This window comes from Felis catus, chromosome B1 (assembly GCF_018350175.1).
Source record: "Felis catus isolate Fca126 chromosome B1, F.catus_Fca126_mat1.0, whole genome shotgun sequence".
NCBI classification, from domain to species: domain Eukaryota; kingdom Metazoa; phylum Chordata; class Mammalia; order Carnivora; family Felidae; genus Felis; species Felis catus.
The window spans coordinates 204,953,562-204,973,933 of NC_058371.1; the positions used below are offsets into that span (position 1 = coordinate 204,953,562).

Genomic DNA, 20,372 nt, shown 5'->3' on the forward strand with positions numbered 1-20,372 from the left:
CCCTGCTCGTGCTCTCTCTCTCAGAAATAAAAAATAAACATAAAAAAAGGAAGAGACAGGGGCGCCTGGGTGGCGCAGTCGGTTAAGCGTCCGACTTCAGCCAGGTCACGATCTCGCGGTCCGTGAGTTCGAGCCCCGCGTCGGGCTCTGGGCTGATGGCTCAGAGCCTGGAGCCTGTTTCCGATTCTGTGTCTCCCTCTCTCTCTGCCCCTCCCCCGTTCATGCTCTGTCTCTCTCTGTCCCAAAAATAAATAAACGTTGAAAAAAAAAAAAAAGGAAGAGACAATAAAAAATGTAGATGATAAATGTATCATAGTGGAGTGCCATGCAGTTATGAATAAAAATTGTACTTTCTGGATTTGGGGATGTTTGTGCTATTGTCAATTTTTAAAAAGAGTATTATTTTTTCTCTCATTCTGAATAAATACGTATCTACTTGTATCATAATTTGCATTCTTTCCTAAAGGGAGAGGCTGTCCCAGACCCGGACAGGCTCAGCACCATGCTCCCCAGGGGGCGGTCAGGGGACCCTGCCTCGCCCACACTGCCTGGCAGGGGCTGGCCTGCCGCCTTGGGAGAGGCAAACGCTTCCGAGCCAGGAGCATCTCCGTGGCCTGAGGGCAGGCGGGTGCTTGAACAGAACACAAAGGCCCTCACCAGAAAGAAAAGGCTCGTCAGTGGGACGAGGCGAAAACTTAAGAAGGCCTACTGACCCACAGCCACCAGTGAAGGAGTGACAAGCCCATCCTGGCGTGGGGGAGGCGGAGCTGACGCGCGGTCAAGCTTCGATATTCGCGGATGCTCCAGTCATGATTCACCTGCCCTCGGACGCTCATCGGTAACCCCACGACTAACCCTGCCGGCGCTTTCCGGCCATCCGGGGACCGCACAGAGCAGCGAGGAATCAGTGTCGGGACAGGCGCGTCCCGTCCCGGACGGAGGCGGCAGGAGGCCACGCCCCGTCTCCTCGCTTCGGCTCACGCTGCAAACACGGGTCCTTTTTGCTGTCCGTCTAGCGCGACGTCTCCCGCAGTTTTGTGCTTTCTGTCGGTGTCTCCACGGCTTCACATGGCTCCCCTCCCCGCCCCCCCCGCCCCTGCCGCGTGCCGCTCAAGTCCCCCCAGAGGCCGAGATGTGCCCGCGGAGGAGACCCCGTGTCAGGTGGGCTCCGTCGGGGCGCGAGGTCCGCTGACGCCGGCGTGGGGACTCTGCGTGAACGGATCGACCACGTGTCTTCAGACGGAAGTCCGCACCGAACACGGCTCCGTGCTGAGCCGCGGATGAAAACGTGACCCGACGCTCCCAGGGAGCCGACCCTGCGTTTCCCCGGGAGCCGGTGTTCCCGCGTGGACGGAGCCCGGCGGCCGCGGACGCCACCAACGGACTGTAGCCGGCAAAATAATAAACATGTGAAGAACTACGAGCCAATAAGAAGAAGGTGCTCAAAACACAATGATCAGGATACTGAAGAGCAGGGCTGCGGGGGCGGAGGAGTCCGGGACGAGGGAAAGGCCTTCCTCACCACCAAGGGCAGGAGCGAAAACCAGCCAGTTCCTCTGCACTCCTCCCAGAAAGGTGGAGACGGTGGCAGCCGTTAGTGTCTGGGGTTGTCACAAACGGGCAACACGGAGAAATCTACCCGCTGGCGGACGTGGACGTTTTTACTTCTGCGCAGACTTACTCTTGTCCAGGATTATCTTCCAAGGTGAACATGGCACATCTCAGGCCGAGCAGTGTCATTCCCGCGGGCGTGTGTACCCGTGGCACTCAAACCCGTGGATCGGAGCTCCTGCAGGGATTTCACACAGCAGCCGAGGTCTGGCACCAGTGCGCCAGCCCGTTAGCAGCAGAGACAAGGCACCGTGACAGCTGCAGTAGGACAGCCGTTTCTGTGCGAGTGTGCACCAGCAACAAGGAGGCCCACGAGTGGAGCTCAAAATAAAACAGGTTTAGAAGGCGGTCACCAAATAACGTGCAGCTGGCCCATTTCTGTGCCTGGTTTGACGGGGTTCCTGTAACAGCCCCACAAGCTGGGTGGCTTTGACAGCAGACGGTTGTTCTCCAGGGAGAGAATTCGCGTGTCAAAACTCCAACCCCCATGGGTTGGTATTTGGAGGCAGGGCCTCTGAGGGTGAATCACCTGGGATGGGGTTAAGTGCCCTTATAGACACCGGGCAGCGTGCTTGCACTCTGTCTCCTGCCACGTAGGGAGTCACAGTGGGAAGGCCACAGTCTGCATGTCAGGAAGAGAGCCTTCACCAGGACCTGACCGTGTGGCCCCCGGTCTTGGACCTCCAGCCTCCAGAACCATGAAAAGTCAAGTGTGCTGTTGGAGCCCCCGAGCCCGTGGTGTTGTGCTACGGCGCCTGAGCCGACCGAGGCAGCAGGGGGGGAAGGGGAGAGAGACAGCCTGTGGACCCGAAGCTATCCCCAGGAGCATGGACGTGGAGCGCGCCCCCCAGATCCTCGGGGGGCACCCTGTTCCAGGAAGAGACTGTTTCAGCGTAGAAGCTGGCGACTATTTTGGAAGGTGTTCCAAGAGGCTGGGGGCAAGGTTGGTGGAAGCGTGTGTCTGCCACGTTCACAGACAGGCTGTGTCAGAGAGCACAGTTGTGGCTCTGCAGACCCGGACACACGCGATTTCCTTTCTCACAGTGTTGCCCCCGCCCTCCACTTTGTCACGAACGGAGAGAGATATAGCCTTCAGTCCTGTTTCCTGAGAAGTCAGCGGTAGTCTGGATCCCGTGGAGCGGTCTTCCGTAGAAATCTCCGCCTTCTCACAGGCACGTGGGTCATAGTCAGGTCTGTTCTGGGGCCTGGCTCTCTGGCCCGGCCCTCACCTATGACCTGCCACCTGGCTGAGGGCCGGTTTGGGGAGCTGGGTGGGCTGAAGCCAGAACGGGGGGGACGAGGAGACCAGGAGAGGACCAGGGCCTGTGAGCCCTTTGTTTCCTCTGCTGGGGCGCCTTCCTGCCGCCCCAGGCCTGCCCCTCCCGGGCACTCAGTCCTGGCTCCCTCCGACCACAGGTGGCACCAAGACACAAACCGGCATTTCCAGGCTATTTTTCAGTTTGTTGTCGGTCCCCCCCAGAACTCAGCTCCAGGAGGGCAGACATGCCAGCCCAGTGCTTGGGGTGTGCAGCGGGTGCTCTGTGAAGTTTCTGGACAAATGAAGCCCCCTCCTGGGATTGAGGGCCGGCATCCTCTACCTTCTCGGGACCCCGACTCTGGCACTGCCCTCCCTCTCCCTCTGCTGTCTGCACCTGGACCCCCTCAGCCAACCAGGGCAGTGTAACCCTCTCTGTCCCTCCCTCCACAAGCCCTGCACACATCCAGCCGTTTCCTTCGTAGCATTTGTGGTCACTATGCCCTCTCCTGGGACATTATTCTCCCCCGGCTGTGTCCCCCACCCTGTTTTTCTGCTCCTCTGGGACCCTGGGGCTCTACTCTTCCCTACACCCCTGGCCAGTCCCTCCCTGCAGCTCATTCTTATCCTGCCCGGGTGGGTGCCTGGCTGGAGAACCGCCCAGGAAGGCACGGTGCGGACCAGGTGGGCCCCCCAAGAAGCCCCTTGGCCCACAGCTGCCAGCTCGGCCGTGGGCATTGCAGTCTGCCGTCAGGCCCACAGAAGAAGGACCCCGGAGTGCTGGCAGGAAATGGGGTCAGGGCGACCTTCATGGTCACATCCCCTACACGTCCCCAGCGCCACCTGGACAAAACAAAGCTGTGCGTGCTGGGGACGCCCCTTCGTAGCCAGCCTTCCGGGCAGGGCTGGCGGGTGGAACTCATTCCTTTCCCTGGGAGTGCGGTAGGGGCGGGTCTTTCCTACCAGGAAGGAGTCCAGGAGGCCTCTGAGCGGTCACGAAAGCTCCCCCACCAACGGGAGCAAGAGGCCAGGGCCCAGAGGGAGGGATGCTGGCCCCTCAGGCTTCCCACTGGGGAGCTGATGGGAGGGGGCGCCATCTGCGAACAGGCAGGGCAGCAACGTCAGCATGGGGAGGGGGTCGTGCAGGCAGTGGCTATTGCTGGCCCGGACCCTCATGAGGTCCCCATCTGAGCTGAGGGCAGGGGCAGGGGCCGGGGCCTGTGGGTACTCCGGGTGAGGCAGGGCCCACGCGTGCGAAGACACAGCGAACGGGGTCGTCCACGCACGGCTGGCGGAGACACCCAGGGGAAGAAGGCCTTGGTTCCCAACCCCACCCTCGGGCCCCTGAGCACTGCCGCGCGCTCGCCCGGCCGCCCCGCGCAACTGCGAACCACTGGCTGGATCCGGGTGTCGCGTGGGAGGTGTCCGCCTGCGCAGGCGCGGGTCCGGGCGCCGCAGGTGCAAAAGCCTCGCGTCGGCGTCGTGGGGAGGCTGCGTGCGTGGAACCCGGTCCCGGCTCGGGCGCAGGCCGGAGCCCAGCCCCAGCCCCTTGCCCTCCGGGCCTCCCCACGCGGTCCCCGCTCCACCCGGGCTCGGACCCTGCCCCGGAGGCCGTCCAGCTCCCCTCTCCCGTCTCCGCCCCGCCCCGCCCCGCGGGCCCCACCTCCCGGCTCCGCCTCTCCAAGCCCCGCCCCAGCAGGCCCACCGCCCCACCCATCCCCAGTCCCGGGCCCCGCCCCCGCCGACTCGGCCCCGCCTCCCGGGCTCGCGCTTGCGCGGTGGCTGCGGGCGCAGTCGGAAGACCGGCTCGGACGGCGAGGTCGGCGGGGAGGTGGCGGCCCCTCTCGCCCGCAGCTCGGACCCGGCTCTCGCCCGCCGCCGGGGGTCGGGCCGCCCTGGGCAAGGATGGCGGCGGCGGCCGAGCCCCGGGCTCGCGCCTGGCTCGGCGGCAGCTCGCCGCGCCCGGGCAGCCCGGCCTCCAGCCCGGAGCTAGGCGGCAGAGGCCGCGCGCGGCCGGGGCCGGGGCCGGGACCCGGGTCGGGGTCGGGCCCGGAGCGGGCGGGCGCCAGGCCCCCAGGCCCCGCCGCGACTGGCCACAGCTTCCGGAAGGTGACGCTAACCAAGCCCACCTTCTGCCACCTCTGCTCCGACTTCATCTGGGGGTTGGCCGGCTTCCTGTGCGACGGTGAGCGCCCGCGACCCCATCACAGACCCCAGTCCCCCTCCTCACCGCCCCCCCCCCCCGCCCCGGGCCCAGAATGGGCTCCTCACCTCTGACCTGTGTATTCCCAGCGATAGCCTCTTCTGGACAGAGCCGCCTACCCTACGGGGCAGGATCTTGCTGGCCCCAGAACCTCTCCATGGAGGTGATAAGGACTGGCAGTTCCAGGGGCTCGGGAGTGTCAGGTGGTCGCCGCCCCTTCCCCAGGGCTGTGGGTCTCAGGAAAATTGTGCTCCCTGGGCTTTCTCACTTGGGTTGGGATTCAATGGGAGAAGAGCACTGTGGGCTACGTGGGGCAGGTGCAGTGACTGGGGGATGAGGCCAGTTCACCCTGAGCAGGTGGGGCTGCTCTGGGCTCCTCACTGCCATCAGCTGGGGCAGCAAGGGCAGCAGTGTGGACAGGCAAGGCTGATCTGGGCCACTGGCTCCTGTGCCTCAGTGCTGGGCCTTTCTTGCCCTGCATACACACTGCTGCCCACAGGGGCCAAGTGCAGCATGCCCCAACAGGACTCCCACCTAGCTGCCAAGCTGGCTGGCTGGGCGAGGCGGCCCTCCCTCCTCTGACTCTCGGGCAGCAAGGGTGCAACCTTCCAGGGTCTGTTCTCTCGGGGTCCTGCTCCTCGCGGCAGGGCAGGTGGGCGGGCCCTGAGGACCACAGCTGCCCAGGGGTGTGGAGAGTGGCAGGTGGAGAGCCTTTGCTCCACTCAGGAAGACAGGCTTCTGGGGCTTCTGGCTCTGGGGACAGAGGGACCGCTTAAGGTTTACAGAGAAGGCTCGACCAGGTGGAGGCGGCTGGGCCTTCTGCCAAAGAAAATGGCATGTTTGTCCTGATCCCCCAGTGCTGCACCAGGTGGCCTGGCCAGCTGGCATGGGGGGAGTCACCGCTGGTTTCTCTCATATCAGAGACATTTAGCGCCCTACCTTCTCCCATGCCAGAGACTTGCCGAGGTGGGAGACCTGCATGTGCAGCTGAGTCAGCTCCAGGTCTGAGGCTAGACCCAGGGTCCCCCTCATGGCTGTGGCCTCTCATAAGTGGGGCCCTGGGAATAAGGGGTGAAGCAGCTCGGGGAAAGAAGCGGGGCTTGGGGACGATGTGAAGCCTTCACTGGGCAGCCGCGTGGACGTTCTCCCCGCCTCTGTGGAGAACGGGCTGGTATTTTGGGTAAGCAGAGGGACCAGATGAGGGTGTGGGAGGAAGAGCCTCCTCCCCTGCCAGGGAGCACCCAGGATGTGGGATGTGGGGTGATCAGGTGCTATCTCTGCCGGCCAGAGGAGGGGGCTGGGTGCCACTTGCCCAGCCCAGGACAGAGCTGGTCTGCGCGCCCCGGAGGGGAAGCCAGCTGGAGTGCTCACCCCGCCTCTGCCTCCCCACTCCTCTCTGACCCCAGCCTGCTGTGGCTTTTCTGAAGCCAGGACTGAGGGCTGCCCTTGCTGGCCCGTGGGGGGCCTTGTCTGCGTCCTTCTGGGGATTGGGTGGGACGGGTTGTCTCATGGTCCCTGTGGTCACACTTTTCACTAAAGGTGGTGTTGGGGAGTCCCTCTGCCACCTGATCACTTCCCAGCCCCCAACAACCTTGTCCATCCTGTCCTAGCCCAGGGGGCCCAGCCCCGCCCCACCCCCTCACCGCTGCATGCCAGAGGCCGCTTTCTCTTGCACTGCCCCCTCACCCTGTCCATCTCCGGGCCTTAATCTGGCTGGGCTCTCTGGGCCTCCTGTCTTAGTGGCCTCCGTGGCTTCCCCAGGATGGGTGGCCCTCGGGGCACAGCACAGGTCTGAGCACTCACTGCCTTTGGAGCCTCTGGGCAGGGGCAAGGGCAGCTGTGGCTCCGCTGGTCACCCGCCTGCCTCGGGCTCCTGGCCCGTCACAGGGCTAGCTCTGGTCTCAGCAGACACACGACGGGTGGGAGGGGGAGTTAGGGATATTTAGAATTGGGGGTGGGGGAAGGATGTCCTTGGTGAAGCTGGTCTGGGGGGATGTGCAGAGACGCCCGCTCTCCTGCCTGCCCCTCGGGAGCCACACATTGGAAGGAGAGCTGGCCTGGTGCAAGGGGCAGGGGCCACTCTCAGGATTCTAAGACACGCCATCATCCCGGCTCTGGGCTCTCTGGGGATGAGAGGTGGGGTGGGGCAGAGGGTCAGGGTGTCCATGGCGCTTCTGGGGGTGAGGCTGTTGTCATGCCCCCGAGACAGTGGAGATGGTGGGACCTGCTTGCGCCATCGTTCAGGGCTGGGCTAGAGCTGGGGCGTGGGCTGCGATGACTCAGCCCGTACCGACCCCCCTTCAGCTCCAGCAGAGTGGGCCTGTTGCGGTCGGTGCACTGCCCTGTCCCTCGGTGGTTCTGCTTGCCAAGGCCTCCCTTTTGCATGCCAGGCCCTGGGGTCTCTCAATTCCCGGTGGGTCGGGGGCCGACTCACGCAGCTCTCATCCCACAGTCTGCAACTTTATGTCCCACGAGAAGTGCCTGAAGCACGTGAAGACGCCCTGTTCGAGCGTGGCGCCCAGCCTGGTCCGAGTGCGTACGAGTGTGGGCTAGCAGACTTGCGGGGAGCGGGGGTGGCAGCCTGGGGAGGCCGCGGGTGGCGGGTCCTGGGCCGGGAGGCAGGCTGGCTGGTTGGATGGGGTGGGACTGTTCCTTTGCGCTGGTTTGGGCCCCGAGGATGCTGACCGCATCCCTGTTGCGAGTCCTTCCCGGGGCACCAGCCGGGCCTCACTTCCCGCCGGCTGTGACCCTCCGCCCTGCCCCCCACCTGAGGTCCCTGGCACCCGGCCCTGCTCCTCCTGCCTGTTGGTGGGCCTCTGTCCGCATGCACTTCATCCCAGTTGCCCCAAATATATCATGGGGGTGGGGGAACAGGCCTGGAGGAAGCAGCCAGGGCCCAGGCTTCCTGCGCAGTACAGCTGAATCAGGCCTGGGCCGGACCAGCAGGGCTGCTCTCTGCAGACGGGGCTGCCTGACCTCGGGGCCGCTGGGAGCGGCCCACGCTTGGTCCTGCAAGGACCATGGGGGGAGCGGAGAGGTGGGCATGCCGGGCAATGGGTTCCAACAGGACCCCTGGGGGGCACAGAGGGGCTGGGGCGGATCTGGGGGGACTGCAGGGGTCAGGCAGGTGGTGTGGGTGGCCATGGGGGCTCTCTGGGATGCAGAGGTCTAGGCCTGGGGGCCTGGATTGGAGGTGAGGGTGCTGGCGGGCAGGCCCCAGGCTGAGGTGGAGCTCTGCTCCCTCTAGGTCCCTGTGGCCCACTGCTTCGGCCTGCGGGGGCTCTACAAGCGCAAGTTCTGCGCCGTGTGCCGTAAGGGCCTGGAGGTACCCGCCCTCCGCTGCGAAGGTACGGCGGAGCCTGCCTGGCTGCCCTCTCGACTGAGCCGGTCACTAGGCTCCTGATCTCCCCTGGGCCAGGTGGCTGGTGGAGGTGGTGGGCAGGAGGTGGGGCGGGGTCCTGGGCACTGATGGTGGGGGGGAGGGGGCGGTGTTCGTGGATTCTAGAGCTGCCCTCACAGGAAGGCAGGTGCAGGGGGCCAGGCAGGGAGATACGAGGAGACACTGGTTCCAGTCGTCTGGGCGGGGGGGGGGGGGGGGGGGGGGGGGGGGTACGGCCCCTGCCCAGCAGTGAGGAAGCTTAAAGGAAGCGTATCCAGAGCATGTGGTCTGGATCCAGCCTTGTCAGAGATGCCCGCCAGCAGGGGGCAGGGCCCGTGGGGAGCGGCGAGAGGCCCTTAACCCTGCCCACCCCCCAGTGTGTGAGCTGCACGTTCACCCCGACTGTGTGCCCTTCGCCTGCAGCGACTGCCGCCAGTGCCACCGGGACGGGCACCGGGACCACGTGAGTGTGCAGGGCCGGATCTCCCGAACCTGGGGGCAGGCGAGGGGCGCGAGCTGGGGGCCGGCCGAGCCACTGACGGTCCCCTCCGCAGGACACGCACCACCACCACTGGCGGGAGGGGAACCTGCCCTCGGGTGCGCGCTGCGAGGTGTGCAGGAAGACGTGCGGCTCCTCCGACGTGCTGGCGGGCGTGCGCTGCGAGTGGTGCGGTGTGCAGGTGGGGTGCGGCGGGGGTCCTGAGGGGTGCGGTGGGCGGGGCCTGTGGGGCCGGGTTCTGGGGGATGTGGGGGTGTCTCCTTTCCATCCTCGCGCGTCTGCCTCGCGCTCGGTTGGGGGCGGGGGGACCCGTCTGGTCCGGGGGTGGCGCTGCCCGCCCGAGTGTCCAGCGCGGGCCCCTGCAGAATGGCTGAGGGCCGTCCGCGCCCCACCCCCCAGGCCCACTCCGTCTGCTCCACCGCGCTCGCCCCCGAGTGCACGTTTGGGCGCTTGCACACCATGGTGCTGCCCCCCGCGTGCGTGCGTCTGCTGTCCCGCAACTTCAGTAAGATGCACTGCTTCCGCATCTCTGAGAGCCCGGCCCCCGAGCCAGGTGAGGGGGACGATGGCGCGGAAGGAAGCTCCCCCGCCAGCCTGGGCCGAGAGGTGCTGCCACCGGAGTCCAGTAAGTGCCTCTTAGCTGCTGCCTGCCCCCCCCCCCGCCCCCCGACCTCATGCCATCACCTGTCCTGTGCCCAGCCCCGTCCTGCCCCATTGCCATCCTGTCCCGCACTCCGGGGACTCATAAGCACTTCTTTCTGGCGCAGGCAAGCAGACCCTGAAGGTCTTTGATGGGAACGATGCCCTGCAGCGAAACCACTTTCGAGTAATCACTGTCCCCCGCCTGGCCAGGAGCGAGGAGGTGCTGGTAAGAGCACCCCCCCCTCCCCCCAGCGGCCGCAGCAGGGCCCCTTCCCGGGAGTGCTTCTGGGCACACACCATGGCCCTGGCTCGTGTCCACATCTGGCCCCCCCCCCCCCCCCCCCCGCAGGAGGCAGCGCTGCGGGCTTACTACGTCGCCGAGGACCCTCGGGACTTTGAGCTGCAGGCGCTCCCCCAGCCTGTGCACGCCGCTGACACCGGGGCGCGGGGAAGACCCTGGAGCAGTGGGGTTGCAGAGGAGGAGGGCGGCCGGGGCCCGGGGGCCCGAGAGGCCGTGCCCGAGGCCTGCATCATCCGTGCTCTGCCCCGCACCCAGGAGGTCCTGAAGATCTACCCTGCCTGGCTCAAGTGAGACCCAGGCCCGAGGCCCAGGTTCCGCCAGCGGGAGCTGGGAGGGGTGGGGGCCGTGGGACCCAGGCTCCTGAGCTTGTTCCCTGCAGGGTGGGTGTGGCCTACGTGTCCATCCGCGTGACCGCACAGAGCACCGCCCGGACTGTGGTGCTGGAGGTCCTGCCGCTGCTCGGTCGCCAGGTGCGTGCGCCCCGGCTGCCCCGTGTGAGTGTCCTGGGGGAGTGGGTGGTCCAGGCCTGAGGCCCCCAAACTCTGCCCCCCCTCCCCCCAACAGGCCGAGGGTCCTGAGAGCTTCCAGCTGGTGGAGGTGCTCATGGGTAGCAGGCAAGGTGAGTGATCGGCCTGCCGTCGCTGTCTCCACCGACCGGCCGTTCGGGCGCCCCAAGGCCTGTTCGCAGAGGTGGGCCTGGTGCCTGGTGCTCACAGGCCTCGCCTCTCACCCTTGCAGTCCAGCGGACGGTGCTGGCGGATGAAGAGCCCTTGCTCCACCGGCTTCGTGACATCCGGCAGGTCATTGGGGGTGAATGCTGGTCCCCAAGGAGCTGCCAGGCTTTGGCCGTGGCCTCTACCTCATAGTGAGGGTCTGCCCCCAGGACACCATGTCCCTCCTGGCTGGCAGTGCCACCCCCCTGGGCCTGGTGGGTCTGTCCGCATCTTAATGTCACCTGTTCTGGAAGGTGGGGCTTAGAGCCACAGACCCTGCCCTCTTCCCCCCCCTCCACCCCCCCCTCCCCCGGGGGAGTTGAGTGGCTTGTCCCAAGGAAGGAAGCCTGTGTGTTCTTCCTTTCCTTTTCTGTTTATCCTGTGGGATCTTTTCAAGGGCTTCTTTCCTGGATGAGGGGGGTGGAGGGGCTGGGCGCTGGTGCTGTCCCCTTGTGCTCCGGCTCAGCGTCCCGCCCCCTTCCTGCAGACGTCCCTACGGCAGATGAACCAGATGCGGTTCTACGTGGCTGAGAGCAGAGCTGTGGCCCCGCACATCCGCCTGTTTGTTGGTGGCCTGCCTCCTGGCCTGTCTGCCCAGGAGTATGGCAGCCTACTGGACGAGGCTGTGGCCACCAAAGGTGTGACTGCCCGGCCTGACCTGGGGCTACTGGCTGCTGGCAAACAGGGGTTCAGAGAGCAGGCCGTGGGGGCTGCTATGCGCCCCCCCCTCCCCTGCCACTTGCTGTCTGAGCGTTCGCCGAGCTGATTCCCATTCAGTGGGCCTCTGGTCTCACCTCGAGGGCCCAGACTGCTTACCTCTGCCAAGGGGTTTCTGAGACTCCTGAGCTCCAGCCTCTGCCTTTTCTGCCCTTGGCTCTGACTTGGGGAGGGACTCACTGGGAACCTGCCTGCGAGCGAAGTGGCAGCAGCATTGGCCTGAGGGGCAGGGGTGGGGCTGCCTGGGGTGGCCGTGCTGAGGTGGACGTGCCCGGGGGGCGGATGCACCCCGGGGGGCAGGGCGCTCCCCTGATGACAGCCTGTCTTTGCAGCTGGACTGGTGTCTGTGAGCCACGTCTACTCCTCCCAAGGTGAGCCGCCTCCGTGAGCCGTGGCCAGACTTGGCCAAAGGCCATTCCCTAGAGTTAGATGGAAAGGCCTGTCTTCGTTTTTGTGTTTCGCTTTGTTTAGAACCTGACCTTTTTCTTGGGGAACCACGGGCAAGGGAAACATGTGTTTGTTTTTTTCTCTGCCTCGGGGCTGTAACACTTTAGCTAAAACGTGACTGAGGTGCGGAGAACGTATTCTCCAAAACCTGTTCTGCCCTTCGGTTTGCACCTTCTTTTATGGAAACTTCAAATCTACCCAAAAGTGGGAGGATTCCTTACCACGAGCCCCATGTCCCTTCTGTGTGTCCTCAGTAGTATCATTGTTCTCCATTCTTGCGGGTGCCCCCCCCCCCCGCCCCAAACCACAGGTCCCAGCAGGCTCAGTGGGCCAGGGATCAGAGTGTCCCCAGCCACTCCATCCCACCTCCTGGTGGCCTTACCTGCACCCACCTACTACGTCCTGTCTCTGAGCCTCGCCGTCTTTAAGGGCTCCACAGAAAGGTGGTCCTGGTCATGTGGATGCCATCAGATGGCACAGCCAGGGTCCCTTCTGGCTGCGGGATAAGGTGAGGCTCTGGCCTGAGCTCACAGCGCATCTGCTACAGGTGCAGTGGTGCTGGACGTGACCTGCTTTGCAGAGGCGGAGCGACTGTACATGTTGGTCAGGGACACGGCTGTGCATGGCCGGCCGCTCACTGCCCTGGTGCTTCCAGATGTGTTGGTGAGTGGGTGCTCTGGGGGGACACCTGGGGAGGCGTGGCTCCCACCGCCGGTTTGTCCATCGTGCAGGGTGGTGGCCAAATTCACGCCAAGGGAGGAGCCTGAGGTCCAAGGATGAGAGGCCTGCGTGAGGACCACAGGACGCAGCGCCTTTGGCGGCTGCCTCCCATAGGCTGTGTGTGTGCAGACACCCTGCCAGGCCCTTGCCTTCTGTGGGGTCACTGGGCCCTGGCCCCACACCCCCTGCTTGGGAGGCCTGGGGACCCCTGCCATCACCCTGGGCCACCTCCGGCCAGTAGGTGGGACTCCCTGACTTTGGAGGCTGTGTCCAGAAGAGCGAGCTGGGGGTGAGCGCAGGGCCAGGGTGGGCATCACGCAGGGCAGGGCAGGGTGAGGGGCCGGAGCCCCAGGTCCCGCCCTACGCTCTGTGCCTTTGCAGTACCCTCTGGTCCACAGCCCTGCTGGTCCCCAGGATCCCACCAGAGGTTTGTGGCTGCTCTGTCCCTGAGCCCTAACTCCTGACCCCTGACCCGGTGAAGCAGAATTAGGGCAGAGTGACTTTGGTGTCTGTGACCGGATGGGTGACTGGTCCTGGCTGCCCTCTCCTACCCTGAGCTGGGTTGGAACCCGGTGCTGTCCCACTGTCCTGACGAGGGTGCAGCATGTGCAGGTCAGGGTCTCTGACAGCTGTCAGCCAGGCGGGAAGTGCCGACACACCTTCTGCCTCCCGGCAGCTGCCTGCTTTGGGGTGAGCGGGTGAGGGGTGACTGAGCAGCTCTGCCCTGTGGGTCACTCCAAGTATGTCCTGGCCTTCAGCCATGGCCAATCCTGTGCCTGTTACCCAGGACCTCCCACTGTGGGGACCCCAGACCCACTGCAGGGACCCCAGTGCCCTCACCATCCTCCTCACTGTCGGGACCCTAGCCCCCTCATCCTCCCCATCGTGGGGACCCTAGCCCTTCATCCTCCCCGTTGTGGGGACCCTAGCCCCCCATATTCCCCATTGTGGGGACCTCAGCCCCCCTATCCTCCCCATCATGGGGACCTCAGCCCCCCCACCACTGTCTCCAGACACTGTATTTTGAGGGTGGTTTGTTGGGAGGTGGACTCCCCACACTGGGAGGCACGGGGCCACTCTGTGAACCCGGCTGCTGCTCTTGGCTGCCGTGTGGGTCGGTGGGGGCCCTGGGAGCTGCATTCCTCCTGGGGTGTGCACCTCATGGCTCCAGGGGGGGCAGATAGAGTCCCACGTGGGGGATCCAGCCTGGGCCTCTGGGCTACGTGGATCAGGCAGCGGGCATGGTCTGGGGACAAGTGTCACAGTTGGTGTGGCGCCGCCTTTGTGCTCAGAGCTGCAGGCTGGCGGGCCTCATCTCTGTTCTGCTGGCCAGCGACTATGGGTGCCTCTGCCGCACGGGGTGCCCTGAGCAGTCAGCGGCAAGGTGGGAGTGGCCGTGTGGCCCCCTGGACCTCTGTGCGCCTTCCTTGGGAGGGGGCTGGCCCCGGATTGGAGGACTGTCACTGCCCGGACAGTGCCATGGGGGACACCAGGCACTGCCTTCGTGGGGTGGCCTTGGGAACCTGCCCTAACCCAGCGCCCCATCTGTCAGCACACGAACCTGCCCCCAGACTGCTGCCCCCTCCTCGTGTTTGTGAACCCCAAGAGTGGAGGCCTCAAGGGCCGCGACCTGCTCTGCAGTTTCCGGAAGCTGCTGAACCCTCACCAGGTCTTTGAGCTGACCAATGGGGGGCCTCTTCCTGGGTGAGTCTAGTGGTCCCCCGCTGCGCTGCTCAGTCTGGCAAGCTCCGGGAGGGGTGCCTGCACACACCCGTTGAGAGGCCAAAGGGAACAGGTTGGGGTTCCGTGTCAGAACCCTCCAGGCCATCGTGTGTGGGGGATGAACTGCAGCCTCCTTCTGCCCCAGGGTCTCCACTTCCTGCTCCCACCAGCTGTGCACCTGCATAGGAATGGCTGCAAGAGCACCTCTTGTTTCCCTGTTGCCAGGTTCCACGTGTTCTCCCAGGTGCCCTGCTTCCGGGTGCTGGTATGCGGTGGGGATGGCACTGTGGGTTGGGTGCTCGCTGCCCTGGAGGAGACGCGGCGCCATCTGGCCTGCCCAGAGCCTTCTGTGGCCATCCTGCCCCTGGGCACAGGTGGGCTCGGCTAGCACATCCCATGCTTCAGTCAAGGCCTGGGGGTGGTGGTGGGTAGGTGGGTGTGGAGAGTCAGTCTTCTCTTGCCTGTGTCCCAGGGAATGACCTTGGCCGGGTCCTCCGCTGGGGAGCGGGCTACAGTGGGGAGGACCCGTTCTCCGTGTTGGTGTCGGTGGACGAAGCTGACGCCGTGCTTATGGACCGCTGGACCATCCTGCTGGATGCTCAGGAGGCTGGAGGTGCAGAGAACAGCATGGCAGATGTGGAGCCTCCCAAGGTATCCGTGTGCCCTGGCGAGAGTGTGGCATCCGTTGGGCCCCCTGCAGGCTGGGGGGTTCATGCCCGTCCCTGCCACCACCTGGGGTAGGTGCGAGTGCCATCCTGGTTACTGGGAAAGCTGAGGCCCTGTCAGAGCAGTGACTTGTTGGGGACATCCCAGGCCAGCTGTGATCCTCGTGGGCACCACATGCCATGCCTACCTCCTCCTAGGTGCTGGTGGTCACCGGGCAGGGCAGTCACTGGACAGAAGCAGCCCTAACAACAGGGACAGAGTTGGGTTGGAGACGAGGAGGCTGGACCCAGCTGGGGGAAGGTGGAGAGCAGCCAGTGGGGGCTGACCAGGGCCACGCGAGACTGTCTTGTCCCCAGATTGTGCAGATGAGTAACTACTGCGGCATTGGCATCGACGCAGAGCTAAGCCTGGACTTCCACCACGCACGGGAAGAGGAGCCTGGCAAGTTCACCAGCAGGTGCTGGAGGGGCAAGGAGGGGGGCCGGGACTGCTCTGGGCCGCCCCCGGCGACGGCACCCTTCCTGGGGTTGGCCAGCGGGAACTGGCGGGTAGGGGCTGGAACCTGGGGGCCGTTTTGGGCAGGGCGAGGGCGCTGCCTTGACAGGTGCGCACCCCCGCAGGCTCCACAACAAGGGCGTGTACGTGCGGGTCGGGCTGCAGAAGATCAGCCACTCACGCGGCTTGCACAGGGAGATTCGGCTCCAGGTGGAGCAGCGGGAGGTGGAGCTGCCCAGCATCGAGGGTCTCATCTTCATCAACATCCCCAGGTGCCAGTGGCTGGGGCTCTGGCCGCAGGTGGGGCTCCAGGCCCTCGCGCGGCCCCGCCCCTCTTACCTGTGCGCCCTTCCCTCGGTGCAGCTGGGGCTCGGGGGCCGATCTGTGGGGCTCCGACAGCGACTCGAGGTTCGAGAAGCCGCGCATGGATGACGGGCTGCTGGAGGTGGTGGGGGTGACAGGCGTCATGCACATGGTGAGTGCGGGCAGGCCGGGTGGGCCCCGGTGTGGCCCCTCGGGCCGCTGAGCCCAGCCGGCCCTCTCCTCTCCCAGGGCCAGGTCCAGGGCGGGCTGCGCTCGGGCATCCGCATCGCCCAGGGCTCCTACTTCCGGGTGACTCTCCTGAAGGCCACGCCCGTGCAGGTAGACGGCGAGCCCTGGATCCAGGCTCCGGGGCACATGATCATCTCAGCTGCGGGGCCGAAGGTAGGGACCGGGGTGGGCTGGGCGGGGCCTGAGCAGGCGGGGCAGCGGGTGTGGTGCTGGCAGGCCGGTGGCCAACCGAGTGCCTGCTGCAGCAGCCAGTTGTCTGTACGCTGAGGCCCCCTGGGCTCAACAGACCGAAGCTACCGGGAAGCGGGCTGAGATAGCGCCTGCAGTATCACCCAGCCCTTTGTCCTGACTGGTCCTGGGACAGGTCCACATGCTCAGGAAGACCAAGCAGAAACCCAGGAAGGCTGGGACCCCCAAGGATGCCCGAGCAGATGGGGTGCCTGTCCCCGAAGGGGACCCCAAGTAGCAGAGAGCCCTGGAACGGTCTGTGTATCCAGCAGCAGCGAGCCAACCAGCCACGGATGGACTTGCCCATAGCTCTGACTGTGGGGTGTCTCCCCCTCATCCCTGTGACACGTGGAAGCTGCTGGGTGGGTGGCAGGTGTTTCCTCCCCTGGCCTCTGGTCCAGTGACAGGGTGGGTGCGGGGCTTTGGCTGGCCAACGCTCTCGCCTCTTGGGGTCCAGGCCACCATCACCACCCTGGGTAGCACAGGCACTTCTCCCTTTGCATTCACTGCCGCCGCCCCCCCCCCCCCCCCCGCCCCAAGCCTGTTGAGGTGGGCAGCACTGAATCTCAAGCCATCTCCCTGGATGCTCCTATAGGACAGCCAGCTCTGTGGGCCCTGGGTGCACCCGGTACAGACCTGGGATGCCCTGGCCACCGAGGGCTGGGCAGGGGCCCCTGCTATGTCTTGGGGAAGGTGCCTTGTCTCCTGGCCCCATCACTGTATGAGCTGCTTGGGCTGCACCTCCAGAGAGGGCCCTGAGACCAGATGGGCTTGGCCAACAGCCTGAAGATGGTGGTGTGGTGCCCAGGAAGCAGCAGAGCAGGGGAGCTGGGCCCTCACAGGGGTGGGGCAGAACGTGCCTGCAAGGGACCGGAAACACATCCAGGCAGGCCTGGGCCGGGAGACCCAGAGGAAGTTTACAAAGCATGAAGTGGGAAGAGCCAGCTTTAATCACCTGTTTGTCAACAATCAGTCCCAGTATCTGTTCAGCTGACCGGGCTCGTGGGTCCCCTTGCTGCTGCTCGCGGCGGCAGAGACGTGGCAGGAGGGGCGTGGGGCAGGCCTGCTGGGCAGACCACTGCGGCGTTCTTCCACCAAGCAGAGTTCAGACGGCCCGTGGAGTCCAGCCTCTGGCCCCAGGAGGAGTGTCTCCTGAGTCCTCCAGAAAGGTCCATGAACCCCCTCTATCCCTCTTGTCCTGGCTCGGCCCTGCCAGCCACGTCCCCCAAGCTTCTGCCAAAACTGCACAAATGCACTGTAGTGGCCGTTTGTAGCAGAACATTCGTGTCATGTGCCTCCAGCACACAGCCGTGTGTTGTGTCCCTGTTGGTGTAATTATTTTGCTTTGCAGGCCTTGGTGTTGGTTTTGGTCTGTGGTTGTATGTGGTGGTCAGGGTGAGTCTGTCCTTCTGTATTTAAGTGCGTCTGTGTGCCCAAATGGGGCAGTGTGGGCCTGGCACCAAGGGCCTGTGTGTACCTGTCACTACCTGAATGTAATCATAATTTATACCCAGGATAAATACAGTCTGGGCGTTGCTGACCTGCTCTTGTGTTCTGTGCCTAGTGACCAGGGTGGGTTGCCCAGCAGCTGCCAGGGAGCTCTGCTTGCAGGAGGGTGGCCAAGGTGGGGACCCACGCCCCCCCCAGGGCTGAGGCTGTGGTCCCCCAGCTGCCCCTGGAGCCACCCGACTACCAGCGTCCGTGTGGGTCGGCTTGACGGAGAACGCGGGCCTAGGACCGAAACGGGCACAGGTGCGCACAATACGGAGCGAACTTGCTGCCAGACTCTGCAAAGTGGAAAACCTCCCGAGGGCGCCAGAAGAGAACGATGAAAATAAAGCCCCAGTGGGCCAGCTGCAGGCTGGGGCAGGGAGAATGTGGAACTTACTAGGGCGACGGGAGGAGCGGGGACCGCACGTCGTCCTGGCCCCCTGGTGCCGGCAGGGGGAGGCCCCGCAGGGCCCGCAGCAGGGCCAGGGCCAGGCGCACGAGGAGACGCAGCAGCAGGAAGCTGAAAGGCACGGCGATCTGTGTGAGGTGGAAGATGGCTGTGCTGAACCTGCTGAGGAAGCAGGTGGAGGCGAAGGCCAGCAGGCTGGCACAGGGGTACAGCGCGAGCTTGGCGAACATGAACGCGTGCTCCCGGCCCCCGAACCGTGCCGAGGGCTGCAGCGTCTCCTCCTCGTGCAGCAAGGCCGTGGTCCAGATGGCAAACTGGAAGATGCTGGCGAAGAAGATGATGGCGCAGCTGACGCGCACGCTCTCGAGCTCGTCGTGGGGCTGCCGGGCGAAGGCCGAGGTCTGCTGGTAGGCCAGCGGGAGGCCGCCCACAAAGGCCAGCGACAGTGTGTTGAGCAGCCCCATGGACTGCGTGGCTTTGCGGATGTGCAGGAAGAGCGAGTGGTGGGCAAACCAGAGCAGGCCCACCGTGGCGAAGGAGCCAAAATACGCCAGGAAATGTGGCCCGTACACGCTCAGTGCCGCCACCAGGCTGCCGTGGAACTTCTCCTTCACGTCCTTGGAGTCCGGGATGTTGTCCTCGCTGAGGATGGTCAACACACAGCATTCATAACAGCCTCAACGCAGGGCGTCAGGTCCGGGCTACAGCCCCCACCCCATCCCGAGCCCCGTCGGGCGGGCTACACCTAGCTCCCAGGCACACTTGAATTTCACATAAAGGGCACAGACAGCTTTTGTTGTATCCTACATGCACACTTAGTATACTAAGCAATTACACGTTCATCTGAAGTTCAAATTTAACTCCAGCCTGCACTTTGCTGACAGCCCCGGGCTGGTGAGCAGCCCTGGTCCCAAGCCTACAGCCCCCCTGGCATCCACAGGTGGGTGCTCGTGAGGTCTGTCCATTCTCCTGTGGCCGTCCAATCAACTCGGGCAGCAGTGCCGCAGATCTGGGCGGAGGGGGCAGTTAGCCTCTATGGCTCTCAGATCTGGGCTGCACTTTATTGTAAGGAGTAACTGTAAGGCACGTCTCAGGATTCTCCCTTCCATGGATGTCCCCAATCGCACAGCCCAGAGAACCTGCCGCCCTCACAGTGGGAAGCTACAAGTGTGTTTGGGGGTTTGGAGGGAGCTGCAAGGATCTGCAGGTAGGGGCAAGAGACAGAGCCAGGGGTACTGCCCCAGGTCCTTGGGACGGTGGCTTTGAGTGGAGGAAGGAACGCAGCCCCCTGGGCCCCCAGCCTCAGCCGGCCCGTGCCGCCACTCAGCAAGGGAACTGGGGCTAGCATGGCCCTGGCCACAGGGCAGGAGCAAAGCCACATCATTCTGGAACCTGAGGTCTAGGCCTCGGAGATTGATTACCAGTGAACACTTGCTCCCAATTTCTAAAAAATTCACAAGTTACAGTAGGAAAAAGCTATCAAGAGAAGATGAGGAAAATGAAGAGTTTACCAGATACAAAATGTAAAATCACAGTGTTGTAACACGTCCAACAAAATAAGGATGTATTGAAATAAGGCCAAAGAAACGAAAGGGTCTAAAAGAGAATGAAAAATTTCCGGGGGGGAGGGGGGGGGAGCAGACAAAACACAAAAATGCAGGAACGAAAATTCGAACTTTGACAGAATGAAGAGGCAGATCAGGTGGAGCACAGTGAAGGGAAAAATGAGAACAGAGGGTGCGGGAGGAGGAGCCCCGGGGGTGGGCACAGGGGACAGGGGTGGGGGAAGGACTGGCATGGGGGATGGGGGATGGGGGATGGCAGGGGAAGGGGCAGTTGGCCTGGGGGTGGAGCCAAAGGGGGAGGAGAGAATGCAGGTGGGGGAAGCCCGCCTGCCCCCAATCTGCCCAGCTTGGGGAAGGGAGAAGTGACCTGAGGAGTCCTGCGTGTGGCCCTGGTGCTCCCTGCCTCCACCCGTGCTCCCCCATGGAGACCCTGAATTCTGGAGGGGGCTCCGGCCAGGGTGGGACTCGTTCCACAGGGAGGGTGGCAGCGGGAGGCCGCAGCACCCGCCTGCGTAGGGCTGGATGAAGAGAGACCCTCTAGACAGGCATGCCACGGACCCCTTCCTCAGGCCTGGGTCCTTACCAGATGTCCAGGATGAGGAGTGTGGCCACGATGGCATAGACCCCGTCGCTGAAGGCCTCCACCCGCTCCTTGCTGAGAGGCTCATGCAGGTCAAATGTGAAGAACTCCACACTGTGAGCTGGGGGCTCTTGGGGGCCTGTGGATGTGCCAGGAGGGAGGAGCTGGCCAGGGGAG

The 20,372-nt window shown here is 64.4% G+C and overlaps 2 protein-coding genes across 6 annotated transcripts in view; one reads left to right on the top strand and one right to left on the bottom strand.

The window, feature by feature from the left end:
* The first annotated feature begins 4,650 nt into the window (after positions 1-4,650).
* DGKQ (diacylglycerol kinase theta) lies at positions 4,651-17,690 on the top strand. 2 transcript variants are annotated; one of them, XM_023253374.2, is made up of 22 exons: positions 4,651-5,051; positions 7,522-7,601; positions 8,317-8,416; positions 8,826-8,911; positions 9,003-9,128; positions 9,347-9,572; positions 9,715-9,815; positions 9,939-10,177; positions 10,270-10,360; positions 10,455-10,509; positions 10,629-10,690; positions 11,091-11,241; positions 11,653-11,691; positions 12,315-12,430; positions 14,040-14,191; positions 14,435-14,583; positions 14,682-14,860; positions 15,232-15,332; positions 15,496-15,642; positions 15,734-15,845; positions 15,923-16,075; positions 16,287-17,690. In XM_023253374.2, the coding sequence occupies exons 1-22, from the start codon at positions 4,772-4,774 to the stop codon at positions 16,386-16,388; spliced, it is 2,847 nt and encodes a 948-aa protein (XP_023109142.2). In that variant the 5' UTR covers positions 4,651-4,771; the 3' UTR covers positions 16,389-17,690. The 2 variants fall into 2 exon arrangements, 1 of the variants encoding a protein (XP_023109142.2); XR_006597293.1 differs by lacking the exons at positions 15,734-15,845; positions 15,923-16,075; positions 16,287-17,690 and having other exon boundaries at positions 14,355-14,583; positions 15,496-15,633.
* Positions 17,080-20,372, bottom strand: part of TMEM175 (transmembrane protein 175) — a 29,480-nt gene continuing 26,187 nt past the window's right edge. For all 4 annotated transcript variants that reach the window (XM_023253377.2, XM_023253375.2, XM_023253376.2 and 1 more), the window contains 2 exons: positions 20,199-20,334; positions 17,080-18,692 (listed from right to left, as the gene is read on the bottom strand). In XM_023253377.2, the coding sequence (XP_023109145.1) occupies positions 18,038-18,692; positions 20,199-20,334 (791 nt within the window). In that variant the 3' untranslated portion in view covers positions 17,080-18,037. The remainder of the gene's footprint in view (positions 18,693-20,198; positions 20,335-20,372) is intronic.

Coding starts and splice junctions, on each gene's coding strand:
- DGKQ (XM_023253374.2), top strand. CDS start 4,772: ATGGCGGCGGCGGCCGAGCCCCGGGCTCGCGCCTGGCTCGGCGGCAGC. Junction 8,417..8,825: donor ACCCGCCCTCCGCTGCGAAG/GTACGGCGGAGC, acceptor CCCACCCCCCAG/TGTGTGAGCTGCACGTTCAC. Junction 14,861..15,231: donor CAGATGTGGAGCCTCCCAAG/GTATCCGTGTGC, acceptor TCTTGTCCCCAG/ATTGTGCAGATGAGTAACTA.